At 39.0% G+C, this 18,287-nt stretch overlaps 2 protein-coding genes across 4 annotated transcripts; one reads left to right on the forward strand and one right to left on the reverse strand.

Moving 5' to 3' along the window:
• The first annotated feature begins 3,135 nt into the window (after positions 1-3,135).
• mier1b (mesoderm induction early response 1b, transcriptional regulator) lies at positions 3,136-12,201 on the forward strand. 3 transcript variants are annotated; one of them, XM_031563371.2, is made up of 13 exons: positions 3,136-3,276; positions 4,159-4,183; positions 4,348-4,493; positions 4,818-5,015; positions 5,274-5,394; positions 5,640-5,704; positions 5,785-5,857; positions 6,121-6,272; positions 9,131-9,212; positions 9,402-9,493; positions 9,654-9,781; positions 10,010-10,137; positions 10,488-12,201. In XM_031563371.2, exons 1-13 carry the CDS (start codon positions 3,268-3,270, stop codon positions 10,778-10,780), a joined length of 1,512 nt encoding a protein of 503 aa, XP_031419231.1. In that variant the 5' UTR covers positions 3,136-3,267; the 3' UTR covers positions 10,781-12,201. The 3 variants fall into 3 exon arrangements, with proteins under 3 accessions (XP_031419231.1, XP_012683284.2, XP_031419232.1); XM_012827830.3 differs by having other exon boundaries at positions 3,141-3,276; positions 9,399-9,493; XM_031563372.2 differs by lacking the exon at positions 3,136-3,276 and adding an exon at positions 3,292-3,820 and having other exon boundaries at positions 9,399-9,493.
• A 369-nt stretch (positions 12,202-12,570) lies between these two features.
• Positions 12,571-18,222, reverse strand: LOC105900541 (UDP-N-acetylglucosamine/UDP-glucose/GDP-mannose transporter-like). Its single transcript, XM_012827866.3, has 13 exons — positions 17,320-18,222; positions 16,894-16,927; positions 16,732-16,818; positions 16,149-16,216; positions 15,610-15,681; positions 15,441-15,509; positions 15,208-15,310; positions 14,756-14,848; positions 14,595-14,662; positions 14,026-14,104; positions 13,852-13,934; positions 13,619-13,677; positions 12,571-13,324 (listed from the first exon to the last, which is right to left on the reverse strand). Exons 1-13 carry the CDS (start codon positions 17,415-17,417, stop codon positions 13,314-13,316), a joined length of 924 nt encoding a protein of 307 aa, XP_012683320.1. The 5' UTR covers positions 17,418-18,222; the 3' UTR covers positions 12,571-13,313.
• Between the last annotated feature and the right edge of the window lie 65 nt (positions 18,223-18,287).

The raw sequence follows: 18,287 nt of genomic DNA on the forward strand, positions 1-18,287 counted from the left end.
CTGTCTGCATGCACCTTTGAGTGGGATGCAGGGGACCTCGCTCTGTCGTGGCAGATGACGAGGGAGCAGCTCAGGCAGGAGAGTGTGCTAGCCCTTACTGAACTTCTGGTGGACAGGAGAATAAGTAGGAAGGAGCTGAGCCAGTACTGCCGCAGGAAGACATGCGGCGTGGAGGCCGCCATCAGCCTATTGAGCGGCTGCTGTAGGAACTGGGGGGGGGGGGGGGGGGGGGGGGGGGGGGCAAACCCTGACTGCTGCTGCCTCCTCCCTGACTGCTTCCCCCATTCTGCAGCCAGGTGTCCCAGCCTCTCCTGATAAGTCTGGGGTATGTAAATTCATAATTGTGTGAAATAAAATCACTGTACCTGCATTTTGTCGCTCATCTGTTTTTTTTTGTTTTTTTTTCTTTCTCAGGCTGTGGATGACTCTGGCGTGCCAGGCATGGGCCGAGTTGACAGCATGGCAGAGTATCTGGTGGAGCTGAGGAACCAGCCCTCTCTGGCCCTCACCAACCAGCAGGTCAGGCACATTTACTTTCCCTCTGTGCCCTCTTTGTACTTACAAACGCTCTCTGTTATCTGACTCGTTCTCATCAGCGTTTCGTTTGCTAATGTTATCTGTTTGTGCTGTACGATATAACTTTAAGTATTGAAGTCATTTCACCCGTTGTTTTATGTTGTAACCAAACACTCCCTTATCTGACTGGAATTTCGCTCATTCTCGTCAAATAAAGTTTGCTATTAAGGGTGCTTTTACGTGGGCTATGAATGAATGAGAACAAAATGTTTTGACTGTAAATCATAGTATTTTCTACACAATCATTTAAATTCAGATGTATAAACGAATATATTGGGAGGTTGCCACATGAATACAATATTTTTTTACACAAGTTTAGGTAGCTACACTCTCACAGCTGATGTTATGTAACTGTATAATATCTTACACTACGCAAGGAATACATATTTGTAATGAAAATCAGGTTAATTCATGAGCTGTGTTTCATGCCACCACTGTGTTTTTTCATAGGGTTACTATTACAAGGAAGATCATCTGCTCTTCATGTGCCAGCATTTATGTTATTTTCATGCATTAAAAACAATGTACATGCATCTGTGTCACTAAAGGCAACATCTTTAAAGTCACACAAGGCGATGGCAGACTCAGAGTGGATTGCCATTGGCACGAAGGTAACACACCTACCCAGTTTACACGCGTGTATTTGGAGTTGCTGTTGCTTCCTGCCTCTTTAGTTAAGATCAAGGAAATAAATTGAATGTGTGCATGCGTGTGTATGCGTGCGTGCGTGCGTACGTGCGTGCGCGCGCCGAAGTGCTTCAGACTCAGAGGAGGCCTACAAGACTACCTTTCTTCCACCACACTGGTCATTTAGTTTTTTCACTGGATCTCCCTGCATGTGGGCTGCTCTAAGTGTTTGTTTGCTTGGATTGTGTCCCTGTACAAAAGCGAGTGCCTGCCACACTGGCCGATAGCGACTTGCTGTCTGGATTGTCTACTGGATTGGGATGACCCTCCTCTTTGGTGTGGGTTTATGTATTGCTGTGGACTTTGCTGTGGAGACTATCTGTGGGGCGTGGTTTTAGTATTGCATACTGATAATACCTTTTTGGGGGAAGGTGTGTATCTTGCTGTTGTGTGGATATTGTGTGGGGGGCCATTAGTAGGGTGTCTGCTTATCGCCTAGTGGGGTTCTTTATACAGCGGCTCTGTGCCTACAGTCCTGTCTCCTTGTAGTAAATAAACATTTGCATAACCATTTCGGATTCTGTGTGTTGTCTGTGACCTGGGAGAATGTGGTTCCTGTGACCTGCGCATTGTTGCTTGGTACGACAATGGCATTGTAAATAGTTAATAATTGTAAATAGTAGTTGTATTGCAAATAGTTGGTAATTATTATAAATATTGTTTATTAAAGTTTGGATTAATTATTCTGTGTTTTCTGTAAATAGTTGTGCAAAATGTCTGTTTTAATTAAATCTTTAAAAAATATTTCTTTGCTTGAACTGGAAGTTAACTGTTTTGAACAGAGTATCTAAATATCTGCAAAAGGTGCTGTAAATGCACAGCATTCACCTGGTGGTGAACATTGACTGGGACGGGTATCCATGAATTTCGGAAGAAGTGGTCATTGGCTGCCTTTTGTATCTAAGCAATGGAAAGGTATCCACAGTTTAGTCTACTGATATGCTGGATGTGTTAAGTGCTTTGAGAAAGTGTACATGGTATTGAATTAAGTGTGAAAATGATTGGAAAAACTGTAAATAAAAGTAACATTGCATGTTATTAACAACAACAAAAAAAAACACTATGGAAACAGATAAAAAGAAATGCAGATCTGCATGAGAAGCCCTTGGCAGACATTCTGGTCCTTCAGGTATATGGGAGAAGGATCAAATAATGATTACACATAAAGAATAAGAATATATGTGTATTGAGATGATAAATATATCTAAACTAAACGAAACCAAGAATTTCCACAGTAGTGGGTTCGTATCCCGTCCGCGGTATGTGTAAACTTTAGAATCTAAAGTTTCCTATGTGTGTTCAGGCAGCTTCAAATGCATTTATTAAATAGATATGGATGCAAAAAAGTCACATTGTTTCCTTTCTTTATCCTTTTTTCCTCATCTCATGTTGGGGCCAAGGCAGAAATACGCGCATAAAAGTGAATGACATGAAACGCTTTCTGTGATCTAAGCTAAATTCACAGTGAGCACGCAAACTGACTGATCAGCAATAATAAGAATGATCCTCTTTATTAAAACAATGCATGATTTATTAAATAGATATGGATGCAAAACAGTCACATTGTTTTCTTTCTTTATCCTTTTTTCCTCATCTCATGTTAGGGCCAAGGCAGAAATACGCGCATAAAAGTGAATGACATGAAACTCTTTCTGTGATCTAAGCTAAATTCACAGTGAGCACGCAAACTAACTAATCAGCAATAATAAGAATTCTCCTCTTTATTGAAACAATGCATGATTCTTTTAAATATATTTTTTTTTATGATGAAGATTGTTTAGTGCATAGACCTATGTCTATCTACAAAGCTCAGATTTATGTCGATAACCTGACGAATTCAAAGAATTTGAGAGACAGAAGTTTTCAGAAGCCTACCTGAGTGTTGTTGCCTACTGATCATCAGAAAGGTGTGGGTGGAGCACCGAAGTAGATTCTATGGGGTGGAGAATGTTCATCCGGGAAATACGACTGACCCCCTCAACGTGACCCTTTAAAATCGCAAATATGGCGGAGGTGAGAGGAGAATTTTAAAGATGCTCTCTAAATTGAAGTTATTTTATGTTTTTCCCATTGTATATATATTAAATATGGTAACGGTTAGTAAAATGTTGCGAGTCGTGTTGATGTGTGCCCGAAATATTTCAACTTGTTTTAGCCTTGTATTCTGAAAACTTATTGGCTAATTCCAACCAGGGTAGCTTGCATAGCCTGCTAACGTTACCTACATTTGATATCAGAGTTAACATTATAGGCTGCTAGTTGCGTAGCTGCACGGGGATGAGCGTAGGAAGGTTAAGATATTGTTCTTAGATATACGACTGACCTCTTTTTTGTGCGGTTATTTTTTCATATTTAAGACATTTTAATACAGTGACTGTGCTGTTATTATTCAAAGAGTGTTGTCAGCTCATACTAGCCAGCTAGTTGTATGTAGCCAGCAAGCTATCCTATGTTAGCTAAGTTGACTTAATTAACGTCGCCAGCTAGCGAGCTAATGTGAGCAGCAAAGCCCTTATCAACTAAACAAGAAGTTCATCAAAATATTAGGCTAGTTACTGTAAGACATGTTATCCATACAATAACGATTCATCCCAGTGCACTTTCCTCATATGTTTTATTTAAATAAGTCAAGTTTGCAAAGGTTAACGTTACCCAGTGCTCGATTGATTAAATTACAGGGCGCGCTTTTGGAGTTTTACTTCCATCCAGAGGTTTGGCGGAGAGATTAGAGCTTGGGAGCAGATAGAGCCAACAGAAGCTGTTATCAATACACTGTTATTGTCCAGTTATTTTTTGGCAGCTTACATATATAACATGACTTTCAGGGCTTCTTTGGCTGTATATACCTGATAATCACATGAAAGTTTGTAATATTTTTCTTTATTTTCCCCCAAGCCCTCCTGTGGGGATTCGAGTCCAGGTAAATATGACATTTTGTCATTTAAACGTGTGGTAATGTTATAAGTAGCCTACTGAGTGTTAGCTGCATCTCTTTTATGGTGTCCTTTTAAATAATTATTGTGTGACGTTGTAATTGCCTGAAAGTGTTACGTTGTGTACTGTTAACGTGATTAACATCTCTAGGAGTCTCGACCGGATCTGACAACATAGACTTCAATCCCTCGGCTGACATGTTAGTCCATGATTATGACGATGAACGGACTCTCGAGGAGGAGGAGATGCTGGAGGGAGAGACCAACTTCAGCAATGAGATAGAGGACCTAGCCAGGGTGTGTTACACAGCGCAGACATGGACACTTGAACATCATCTATTCAAGAGTACTCATATTCCTACTGTAATACACAAACACACGCACGTAACTATATAACACAACACACTACACTACACTACAAATTTGAATTTATATTTCAAACATTTACTTGGGTTTTCATTATAATTTAAGGTCATTATAATTTAATATTTTTTGTTTTCAATATGATATTCTTGATTTTATGTTGGATTTTTGCCAGGAAGCTGCTACATGATTTGTTACTATGTGCACTCAGTGCCAATGTAAATATAACAATGAAGTTATGTCCATGTTTTTGAATAGGAGGGAGAAATGCCCATTCAAGATCTCTTAAATCTTTATGGTTATGGAAATGCTGTCTCCCTGGAAGAGGAGGAGGAGGAGGAGGATGAAGACGACGAAGAGGAGGAGGACGGTGAAGATGAAGATGATGATGAAGAAGCAGAAGATATAGTTAACGATGAGAGCAGCAGAGGTGCTGTACAGTCGAAAAGGAATAAGGTCAGCATTCAAATGTTTCCCACTGACATGGCCTCACTGGGTGTTGTGCATGTATGTTGTTTACATATCTGGAAGACCGCAATGTATAAATATAGTGAATGTGGGGAAATGGTTCTTAAGTTCTATCCTTGCATGTTGTTTCTTATAAAGGCAGTGAATTATCAGTCAGAAGTTGTGTTCACCGATTTACCATTTTTTAATGAGTACTATTTAAGGTGAAGATTGGCTGTAGTTTTAAATGATTGTGAACACATTTAGGGGGAAAGGAACGTCTCTGCAGGACAAGCTGAGGAGTATGGGCCTTCCAGTGATGGCTGCACTCGTTCTGGCAAATCTCACGGGACTGCAGAACTCATCCGTCCGCAGAAGTTCTTTGAAAGTATGGTTGATATTATAAGAAAAGTTGCCATGTATTCGTTTTTATTGTAAGCTGCCTTAAAATTGTTTTTTTATGTTGGCTGTCCAAGAACCACCCTTAACTTTGAAAATATAACTGTAACCTGCCCAGGGAAGAACTGACACGTCTTCACTTTTTAAATAATTATAATGCCACATCTGTGCTACATCTTAAGTAGTGTCTCATGAAGGAATTGCGTTAACCAGCTGTCTTTACTGTTTACCCAGATAATGAAGTTGAAGAAGAATCAGAAGATGATGAAGATTACATTCCTTCGGAGGACTGGAAGAAGGTATATTTTGTTTCAGCAGAATTGTATGTTTTAAAAAAAAAAATGTAAAATGTAACATAATAGTTGGTTTGTCTTGATAGGAGATCATGGTTGGCTCAATGTATCAAGCTGAAACTCCCTCAGGATTGTGTAAATATCAAGAAAATGAAAAAGGTGAGATCAAAGCTTGTTTTTTTTTTTGCTACACAAGATGAGAATATTAAAGGGGGGACATACTGGATATATGAAGCAGATTCTTCGTTTTGTTTGTTGTTAATACAGGAGGATGCTAACTTTTCCTCTGCTTTCCAGCCATGTTCCCGATTTATAGCTTTCAGGCAGTATTTTAGGCAGTATTATATCCTTGGACTCTCCAACAAAGAATTGATCAAAAAGCCACATACCTGAAGCCTTTTGTGTGTGCTTCTTTCTGGTAGTGTATGAAAATGATGATCAGCAACTGTGGAATCCTGAATTTCTTACGGAAAACAAAGTTGTGGAGTTTTTAACCGAGGCTTCAAGACGGACTGGAGACGAGAGGGGAGTTGATGCCATCCCTGAAGGATCACATGTCAAAGATAATGAGCAGGTAAAGCCATTCATCATAGAGCAATCTGTAACACGCTCTGGGAATAATCATACAGCACAAGATGTCTTATTTGTCCACTTTCTCTTTGATATCCATTGCATACCCTTCATTTATATCATTCAGAGAAAATCTAGGAAGTTTCAGGAAAACTGCAGTGTCCTTATCACATGTGTAGTGTGTTTCCAGCTGTTCAGTAAAGGGTCTTTTATACTCGGTTTTTACGCAGAAACGTAAGCACTTAAGATACATAAGCGCAGTTGTTTTGATTTATAGTTCCTTTAGGTTCACCAAGGGTTGTGCGTGTTGCAAAGCGATTCAACGCCAAAACAGTAGGTGGAGTAACGTTTTTTTGCCTACCCCATGGCGCGAATGGACACGATGAACGGGAGATTTTTCTGTTGAAAATGCCTTACTTTATAGACAATAACGATCATACACCCCTATTGCACTAAACAACAACACTCAAACAAATAAATATTGTATTGTTAGTCTATTAAGTATTGTATTTTATTAATTAGCCTGTTGTTAACCTTTCCTGCTAATCGTAGTCTGAGATTACATGGGAGACTTTTGTTTACTGCTCCAGAGCCGAAGTGATCTATATTCTTAACTCCGTGGTTATCTCCCTTTCCCTTCTGAATGTTGAGTGAAGTAAGCGTATTTATTGCAGCGGGACAAAGCAAAATGAATACATTTGTTACACGAAATACAAAGGTTGGCAATTCAGTACCAGTGGCGAAAAAGACAGATCACATGATTCAGAAGTTCGTTTATTGACACATCTTTTAAGGACGGGCACAGCGCTTTAAAACGACGTGTTTATAAGTTCTATTATTCAAAGGTGAAAGATAAAAGGCGAGAGAATCACCAGGTGTAGGCCTACCTTATCATCATGAGTGTAGCTATGTTGTCAGTATTTGTAATACAATGTGTTGGCCGCAAGTTAACTCCACTTCACGTTAATGATAGCTTTTGTATGAGCAGACCGGGCTCACGCTTGCCTCACGGGTGCAATAACATATGCCGTTTAATCATATTTGGACAAATTAGTTGTGAATACTATCACAGAGTATGAAAGGTATTGGTCAGGTAATAGCCGAGTGACAGCTGATTTTCTTTCTGATTTGACAGTAGCCTACATCTGTGTGTTTTAAGCAAATAAAATGTGGAATAGGCTATTTACCAACGGGCACCTGCTATCTTGGATACAGTAAATAAGTTGCGAAATGAAACAAAAACACATCACAGTTAAAGTTGTATCAGTATTGATTGATTCACATCGATATGAATGCATGACATGACTAACAAGTGGCGAAAAATGAATATGAAAGTATTTGTTCGGTGAATTAGCACGTTCTCTCCAAACAGACGTAGTAAACTTTTTTTTTTTTTAAATGTCAACATTGTGGCATAGCCTACTTCATAACTGTCGTCGGACATTAGGAAAAAAACTTAGCGGAGCATGAAAGTGTAGTGGGCGAAAGGCTTGATGTTATGAATACATGTGTTACACGAAATATAAAGGTTTGCAATTCAGTACCAGTGGCGAAAAAAGACAGATCACATGATGCAGAAGTTCATTTATTGATACATATTTTAACGACGGCCACAGCGCTTTAAAACGACGTGTTTATAAGTTACTTTATTCAAAGATGAAGGATAGAAGGCGAGAGAATCGCCAGGTGTACTTTCTCATCATGAGTGAATGTCAGTGCTTGTAATACAATGGTGTTGGCCGCAAGTTAACTCCACTTCACGTTAATGTAAACTTTTGTATATGAGCAGACCAGGCTCCATTCTATCGCTTGCCTCAGGGGTGCAATTGATTGATTCACATCAATATGAATGGATGACATGGCTAACAAGTGGTGGAAAATGAATATGAAAGTATTTGTTCGGTGAATTAGCGCATTCTCTCCAAACAATTGCAGTCAACGGTTTTTAAATGTCAACACAGTATAGCCTATCACCTAACTATCCTCTGAAATATGACGGTATGTCAAAACAAACCTTTGATCTAAACAGAATATTCAGTATGGAATACGAATATATCAGAGCAGTATCTTTTATCGCGTTTGACAAATATGCTCAGATTGCTGTTGCTGATTTCTCCTGTGAGAATGGGATAGTAGCCTATTCTCTCCATGAATTCGCGGTCATTTGAGCGTCCTTATAAGTGTTTAAAGAGGGTTTGTAAAGATGCTCATATCTTCGGACCTCTTCTGTTATGTTTGTTCATAATCAACAAGAAGAGGCTTGTGAGACGGTCTGCAGGCTATTCATGATTCAAAAACATTCTAGTCTTGCCTTGGCCTTTAAAAATGGCGGTATTATGCTATGAAACCGGAAATGTGACACTCCTGAAAGGATGTGGTTAGCAGCCAATCAGTCTTTGCGGGCTGCGTGGGCACGCCGTGTTTTTGTTGCATAGTGAGAAATTTTGGCGGACGCACTTACGTGTTACGTGACTGCTTAAAGGGGCTTACAACAGCGTTTATGTAACTTACGTGTTACGTTTCTGCGTAAAAACCGAGTATAAATTGCACTTAAGAGTTGTTAAAGTGTCCCAGCCCAACTCTCAGCAGGAGATCAAGGGTTGGGACATTTTTTTGTTGTTGTTGTTGTTGTTGTTGTTGTTGTTGTTGTTGTAGGGAGTTGGCACTGAAAATCTGTCTGCTGTAGGCTAGGCTAGGCTAAAATAGCATCTGAGCTAAACTGTAGATCTATTAGGGGATGAGGCAGACGCTACAGACTAATTTGATCAATCTACACACTATTATATTGTAACGGACAGAAATATACATTTGATATGCTTCAGATAAGGGCAGTCATCTTCATGAGTCTTTATTTCCCCCCAGGCCCTGTATGAGTTGGTGAAGTGTGAGTTTGATACTGATGAAGCCCTCAGAAGGCTGAGGTTTAATGTGAAAGCTGCACGAGGTGAGGTCTGATGCACAACACCAATGCTCTTGGTAATTGCAAGTAGTCTTTAAAGGAACTAACTCCCACCCCATTTGCACAAGGCTAAAGTAGCATTTTTGAACCTCTTTAACACAAATTTGGGAAATGGCTTATGTTCCAAATGTGTACGCTCTTGTGCGAGTATGGTTTGATCTTTTTTTCCAGAAGAGTTGTCTGTCTGGACAGAGGAGGAGTGTAGAAACTTTGAACAGGGCTTAAAAGCCTATGGAAAAGATTTTCATTTAATACAGGCCAATAAGGTGAGAAGTCTTTTATTTGTGTGGTTACTTGATTGTGTGTTAAAAATGGAAAGTTTGTGTTATTAAATAAGGGACCATTAATTCTAAGCAACACAGACTTAACCAAAATGGATTGTAATAACCATGCAGTTTTTTTGTTTATGCTCCGTTGGATCTCCAGGTGAGAACAAGGTCCGTAGGCGAATGTGTGGCCTTCTATTACATGTGGAAGAAGTCTGAGCGGTATGATTTCTTTGCGCAGCAGACCCGACTTGGAAAAAGGAAATATAACCTTCATCCTGGGGTGACGTAAGTGAACACACAGACTCCGGCCCATTTACTGTACTTCATCTGTGCTGAAACAGTATTTGTCTAACATTTAAAGCCTTTCCGAGAGATGCAATTGGCCTTGCATATTTGTGCATTCTCACTGATAAAAGTGGTTACACTGAAGGTCATTCATGGCCATGTTGTGCCAGTGTCCGGGCTGGTATGTTGGGTGTGTGTGTTCATCGGCTGCGGCTGCTGTTTCTACAGGGATTATATGGACCGTCTGCTGGACGAGACGGAGAGTGCGTCCTCCAGCAGGGCGGCCTCCCCGCCTCCCACGGCCTCCAGCAGCAGCACCAGCCTCTCGGAGCGGGACGAGGTGCTCAACCACAACGGTGAGGACAGACCCTAACGTCTCATCCGCTACCCCCATCTCCCAGAAACCTGACACACCCAGGCCTGGACTGATTGACTGTCTGAGAATCTCTTTAAGAATCTCTTTGCTCTGTTTGATTCGGAAAGAAAGAATTTGTTATATGTCCACTACAGAATGAAAGGATTGATTTGGATGAATGCAGGTTTCTCCATCTCCCATCTCGAGCACTGGGGCCTTGTCTAAATCTTCCTTTGGCCATTAGGCATGAAGTTATATTTGCTAAGTTGTTTAATTCATTACCTGTGCTGAACTAATGGTTGTAAAACGGTTCTAGTACTTAACGCATATTCCTCTGCTGATGCTTGTCAGGCGTAAACAGCATTGGTGCCGGGTCGTACCCATCTTCACAGCTCCTGTGTGGGGGGGGTCAGGTGAAGAGTGAGGGTCCAGTCCAGTCGAACGGCCCTGCCTACATGCACTCCTCCTCCTCCTCAGCCCCGGACTCCAACGGCTGCGACCTCACCGAGACGCCCAGTTCCAATGGCAACGGGGAGGCGGGGCTCCATAACAACTGCCAAGTGTACGAGCCACTCGCCAAGAAGTGCCGGACTGATGGGGAGCCTCTGGCTGAGCTGGAGGCCTCCCGGGCGAAGGAGGACTGAAGCCACACACACACACACACACCCCAAATTCTAGACCAAATCCATAGCCAAGATGGCAGGCAGCACTCTGATTGTACCCAGCACAGTGCCCCCCCCCACCCCCTCCCCCCCAAGCAAAACAAACAGTGGAGAGGACTGAGGCATCCTCACATCAACACTCCAGATTGTTTATATCATTCTGCCCCTTTCTTCCAGGGACTGTCGACACAGGAAGAAAAAAAGGTTATTTTCAATGTTTGTATGGCAAATTGTCTGTAATATTTTTTTAACTATATATATTTATATTTTCTATAAAAGTATATAAGTGGTTAAATTGCTGTCGAAGCCATTTTAAGTAGGGAAGGGGAATGGGAGTGACATTTGTTAGGTTAACTTGACTCTGCTACTGAGGTTTAACGGTGGGGAGTTCAGGCAAATGAAGATGCACTTTTTATTCTCTTTTTGTGTTCCTTTTCCGAATGAAATGGGTGAAATCATGTTAGTGAATACAGTTACAGTAGTTTATAACAATAACTTAAGGAGGCGAGAGCTGCGACCCATTTTGTTTTTAAATAAGCCAGTGGGGAGATCCCCAAGGTTTGTTAGGCAGCATTTGACATCAGTGATGTCTCTTATCAAACACCATAGTCGGCACACTAGCTCTATTTTTTAATATTCTTAGTTTCCTTGGGCTTTTTCCAACACTCATTTCTTTGTGTAAGAAAAGCATGTATATCATGTATTTGACATGTAAAGTTTGTATAGATTTCTTAACCTGTACAGCTCTCTTTTGATAACCACACTGTAAATCTATCTGTTGTCTTTTGTCTAAATTCCTGTGTAAGACCACAAAATCCATCATCAAGAAAGGACATATTCATGTGCTTAACGGCAAACTGGATCTTAACACGAGATATTCCCTCAGTGAAACAGACGGCTGAATGTTGGGCATTTCCCTATTGCAGAATGTATGCAGTAGTGTATGTCTCGTGGGCCTGACTGGTCTGAGCATTTATTGCAGTTAAAAATGTTGGCCAAATTAAGGACAAATTGACCTAATGTAAAGTTGATCATTACTCCTACAGACTTTACATTGGAATTTGAACCTGTCTCTTCAAAGCATGTTGTGTAAGTCCCAGTTCATGGGTGACTTGCTTTGTTGTTCTTGGTCCTTGGTGGAGGCGATGTAGGAGTACTAGACTGCCGGCAATACTGTGGAATAAAATTACAATTGTGAAAGAGTTTCGTACTAAATTCTCTGATTGAATTCTAATATTGCACCTAAAAAATATTTTTTAGTTGTACAGCCAGCTCTGCTTCTCTTTGTTGATACTGTAAATGTCAAAGTTCCATTTCCTTTCTCCATTTTGACATCAGTAATGTACTGTACATTTTCTTGGATTTTACCATTGATCATTTTAATAAAAAAGGTTTTCCAGGAAGGTCAGTTAGAATTACATATGTGGGTAACATGAGTGTAATGGACGAATCAGAAATACGGTTAAAGACCAGACAATGTCTTTGTGACATTTTATCAGTTGTGTAGTCAGTAATAGAACAGGGCTGTAACAGCTAATTTTGATGCTTATTGCCAAAGTTAGAGAAGGAATACTATGAAAATGGAAATCCTGAATAAATTATAATGATATTGATCACAAATTGCTACATTTATATTATGACCTGTGTCCTGTAGAGAATTTGGAATTTCCATATTGACTGTATAAAAAAATAACATTGCTGCATTTTGTTGAGAAGTGCCAAGGAAGTGAGTAAAGATTTAGGCACCATTAAATACAAAAGAGCACAAATTATCAGTTTGAATCTGTGCATTGTTAGTAAATGGTACAAAATGTTTTCCCCTCCCTCAAATGTTCAGAGGTTAGAGAATATATTTTGGAAACACAGAAAATGCATGTCACGACTCTTCACATTGTTGAAAGAATCCGTAGCTTTAGGTCAGTTGTAACCAGTGTTTTGCTATTGTGAAAATATTCACCTGCAATCCTGGATAATATTCCTCAAGTACCGATTAATCTTTTTCAAGTGTAATGTCGCTCTTCCTGAAAAGCATCTTCGGGTTCCAAGTACACATAATTCTTACATATATTCAAAGGAAAAGAACACATGTATCAAAAATGTATTTGGATAATCACACATCTACCAATTAATCAATAGAAATTACAGCTCTGTCTTCAATGTCATTTTAACCATTTGAATCATGTTTAGGTTGAGGAACTATAACTTCTTGCAGTATGTTAGCCCAATTAGCTATACATCTTTAGAATGTTTTGTAAAAATTCAAGGAATGTAATATTATATCATTATAAGTCCACTTATACACAAAACTAAAATCATTTAAATGTTGAAGAAAAAACATGAATTGTGGTGACATAAAAAGTGTACAAAAATAAACTCAACCCTTCATCCCTGATCTGTGAATTAAGTTGTAAAACATAAATCAAATGCCTCAGCAATTTTCTTCTAAATGTTTGTCTTGCTCTTCATGATGATGGACACTCAGTTATTCCAACTGTAACCACACTGGAGAATCTTCTTAAGATTTTTCTGAGGGGAAAATATATATTTTAGCAGAGACAAATGAAAGTGATAAATTGGGTCTCATTCGATTCAATCACAAGCCACTTTACTTTTAGGGGACCCCTTGGCCACTAATACAGATGTACGCTTACTAATCCTACTCTGAAATGTACAGTACCAAAAGTGCATTTACTACAACTTTGACTTATGTGAAGTGTTCACAATCTCTGTTGTATTTCTAGTGACCACATTTACTTATTTCTCAACTCCAGAATGGATTCCATGTGACTGTCTCTGTATAACTGTTGGCAGGAAACTTACTTTTCTGTTCTTGTTCCTTTGTGAAGGTGATGTAGGAGTACACTAAACTGCCAGCAATACTGTTGAATGAAATATCAATACATTAAAATCTAAATGACAGGACAGCATGTTCACAGTTGTCCTTCTTGACCAAATTTGGTGAGCTAAATACAAATTTCCAATAAATGTATGCCAGTTAATAGCAATGTCCACTGTGATGCATCACTAAAAACAGTATCTGAAATCATCTTTACCTAATATTTAATCCAATGAAGTTCACCCATGTAAAGATGTAATCTCCACCAAAGGACATCCCAATGTATGTAACCAAAATATTCTGTGGTAGAAAAAGTAAAGTGATATTGTTAGACATGCTATTCAAGTGCTTAAAGTATTTGTTTTCATCGGTATAAATATTTTCTACTTACTTTGATGCAGCCCACAATAGTGGTTGTCAGTGCAGAATTGTATTGTGTACAGAGCACAATGGAATACATTAAAATGAACCTAAAATATTGAAAACGATTTTGTTGTAGGAGGGTACAAAAACATGGCAACTCGACACAGTTGACAAAAAACACATACCAGAAGTTATTACTTCATGCAGACTTACGTACAGACTATTACTTCAGAGTGTGAACACTCCTCATTTTGACCAGTAAAATGTATTTGCCCTTTCTACATACCACTGGGCGTGGTGTGTTAAATGGAACAAAAGGCTCTTGTTATGCCATAAAGTAAGCATTGAGCTGTTAGGGGTGTATTGTGCTAAGAAGAATTGCTAACTCATCTAGGTAACAGGACTGACTTCAGTTCATGTTTCACAATGTGAGGTGGTCAGGGGATGCTACTAATTTGAACATCTCTTGAGCTTAATTAAATTAATTTCAATACAGCACAGAGTACAGTAAGAACAAAGATGCATTCAGCATCATACAAAAAGCAAAACACAATTAATATGCTAATATAAAATGCACTTCTGAAAAATAACTTTTACCCCATAACAGATGTCAGCGTAAACTGAATAATGAAGAGAATATCTGACCAGCCTTCATAGTCCAGTGCCTGAAAAAGGTTTATAGTACATAGATGATATACAGGTAACAAAAGCATACAATGTCAAAGAAAGTAAAATAACAAACGCACAAGCAGTCTTACCTTTTGCATGTCCCCAGTTAAAAATGCAAAAACAGTAGTGGGAATTATCATGAACAGGGCATTGTAATATAGTAGCCCATACTTGCCCAGTTCCTGTGTGAGACATTTACAATATGAAGTGAGACATTTGTATGTATTAAAAAAATAAAATAAAAATCCAAACATCAGATTGTCATAATTTTCAGTTATATTTCATTACATTATGCAAATCTCTGGTAGAGATTGTTAAAAATGCTTCTATGTCTACAAAAAACAATGAAATTATGAATTAACAAGGCAGTATGTTTTATAAGCCCAGGCACTCTGCACACACAGTTATTTTGCCTTTTTTATATGATCAGACCCAAACGCTAAGGAAACATCAATATTAAGAAAGTCTAATGATTAAGAAACAAAAACATGCCTGGGAAGAGTTCTATGATCATTACATTTAGAAAAACAAATCCACGAACCCTGGAGTCAAGCTTTTGCTTCATATATGCCCCATTAGCTGCGGTCAATACATTGTTGACTGATATAAATGCGTAGCCTTGTAGGTCAAAGGCCAAGTCAGAGCTGCAACAAACAGACCATTTCAGAGTTATTCCACAAAGCTCTCCTTTTTGGTGAGCTATCTAAATATTTCACTGTATGGCTAAGACTAAAAATGTTTCATTTCTATTCACAAACGGGGGAAAAAACCTACCTCGCAGCAACTAAAGCTCCAAAAATCATGGCAAATACTGTAAACTGAATAGGCTGAGAAAATGTCTTTCTGAAAGCATAAAACAATATATTAATTGGTGATGAGTTTATTTTCTGATTTGTTAACTTTGACATTTAACTTTGAGGTAAATAATGATATAGAAACATACTTAAGCAGAATTCCCTCTGCCAGCATAGTAAATAGAATTGAGAATCTTCTGAGTACTGTGAACATTGGAAGACTGGGAGACAAAGGAAATAGATGAGAACAAAGTCGGCCAAGTAAGTAACAAATTATAATAGGAGTGGGTCTCTGTCCACTTTTGTAAAACTTGGACTCACAATGACAGTAACAGTATTTTCATTATTTTAACACTTCCATCCTCAGTTAAGTCTAGTTAATAAACCTGACTGCAGTCAAGTATATATCTAACACCCTAGATAATAATAATGGCCTGCCAATACACTGTATGAATACTTAAAGAGTTTTTAGAGGTTGTTGGTTCTGCATGACTATACCTTTACAGCCCAAATTATTCAAAAACAGATGTGAATGTCTAAGGCATAATATTGAAGGGAAACGGTTCTGCCTTACAGGCGCATTGCCAGTACATGAAACGACATACCTTCTAAACATGCTTTTTATATGGCACTACATTGTGTGTGGTGTAGCAGTAGACTAATAGTAGGTGATTTGTATATTTCTTACTTCAGTTGTTTTGTCCCAAACAGTCCTGTTATTTGATTACCAACATAAAGGAGTGGTAGAGGAAATGTCTGCATGAAAAATAATTACTTATTGAAAAACTATCCATGTTTTTTGCATTGTGAAATCGAACACAGGTGTTTAACTCTTGCCATCAGACAAAAATTATATTTTGCCACACTGCATAATCAGATTTTGCAATAAAGATTAGACCAGCATTTCTGTTCAAACATAGGCCTATGTGATTACTGATTTGATCTCCACATGTCTACAGTGTTGATTCTCTGATGACTGGTTATATTAGAATATAAATGGACTATGACGACCTACAAGTAGTAGCCTATACAGATACATTCGGTAACACACACCAACTACATTTCATATGAATATGCAATGATGACAAACAATAACTTCAGGGAAACAGTGGAAAACCATAACATGATGACATCCTATATGAGTGTATAGTAGAAGACTACTATGGCATTAACTCAATAGGATATTGCATATTTTAAAATCTGATCATGGAATATGTCTAAACCATTGGTTCAAACACCACGTTTAGTAGGCCTAAGCAATTGTCACTCACCTTGCCTGGTATGCTTTTATCAAAGTCAGGAAAACGTATTACTTTGAGAGTCTTTCCCATCCACAACACAATAATAGTGGCCAGCATCTATAAAATAAAAAATCTTATAAATTCTGCGGTTTTGATGTCAAAGATAAGTTTGCTGACTAGTAGCCTACTAACCTGTCCAATTCCCACACATAGCGACGAGGGGAATCTGCAACATAAACATATTTTCTGTGTAAAGACATGCATACTCATTCGCCTCTAATTGCAAAACATGCTATTTGAATGTGCTTATTGATATTAAGACTGGTAGGCTACTCCGTGGGACACCTTCCAAGACTACCTTTATCGCGTCATTCACGACATCTTAAAATAGGTTCTAGGCTGTGGGATTTCACTACGGCCCAGTAAAAGTAGGTTTATTGAGGGCTTATTACAAAAGCAGCAGAACATGATGGACTAATTACACTAATAGAAAAGTCAACATAAAATGTCACTGCAACGCAGAATCTTGGTACAACTACGGCCACTACTGCATAACAGACCACCGTGGTGATACAATTGCAAGTCATACGTTTCTTCTCTCACGACAAACCCTTTTACCTGTAATATGTCAGAACGCTTTTGTTCACGACAACAATAAGAAACGAGCTTAATCCATAAAACCCAGCTGCAGAAAGTTTTTGAAAAACAGATGTCATGGTGGAGATGCATTTATATCCAAAAACTACATTAGCTATATGTTTCAACTTCCACCCTATGCCTCCATGCCGTTAACTTCCGCAACAATATTCGACTTCAGACTCCCGTGTTTTGTAATCTATGGACAATTTTGGCCTCCAGTTGAACACCATTGGTTCAAAAGTGACGTGTCGGCCACGTGATCTGAAGCGGTCGAGCCATTACTTCTAGGTCCATGTGCATGATTTGGGTGGGTTTGGACAGACTGCAGTTTGTGTTGCAGTGTATCTTCTCTTGGGAGTCTGCAGGAGTTACAAATAGCTACGTACCTTCATTGGAATCACACCGTTAAGAATTCAGCCTTGCACTAATCTGCCTCAAAAACAATGAACAATAGATGTTGTCAAGAGGTAGTACTGACTAAATTGTTACCAGTTGCCGATGCTGACTTGTCGTGAGAATCGGTGAGCTTGACCAACACAAGTGTATTTTTTTTGGAGTGAGGTGCATTGAGGTAAATGGAATTCGTTTCATGCTAGCGTGAGACAGGACATAAAAGCGTGTGTCTTGGCATCCCTGAAGAGCGTGGCTAATTCTTATTCGACCACCAGACGTTTAGAAAAAAGCATCCAACTTAACAGTGAAGCAGATGATTAAATAACACATCTCAGCCAGGCAGATGAAACTATTAGAAAAGAAAACAGCTACTTCAAATGAAACAGCTGATGGCAAGGAAGAAACAACCGATTGTTTTGGCACAGCTTTCTAAACAAGGACAAAACTTGTGTGAGAAATTATGTTGTTAACCAAATCAGTGACTTCTTTATCATAGGTCTCCACGCCATTCCTCTCATTTCACTACAACCTGAATAGCACATCAGCAGCAGTCT

Source organism: Clupea harengus, chromosome 25 (assembly GCF_900700415.2).
Source record: "Clupea harengus chromosome 25, Ch_v2.0.2, whole genome shotgun sequence".
Lineage (NCBI taxonomy): Eukaryota > Metazoa > Chordata > Actinopteri > Clupeiformes > Clupeidae > Clupea > Clupea harengus.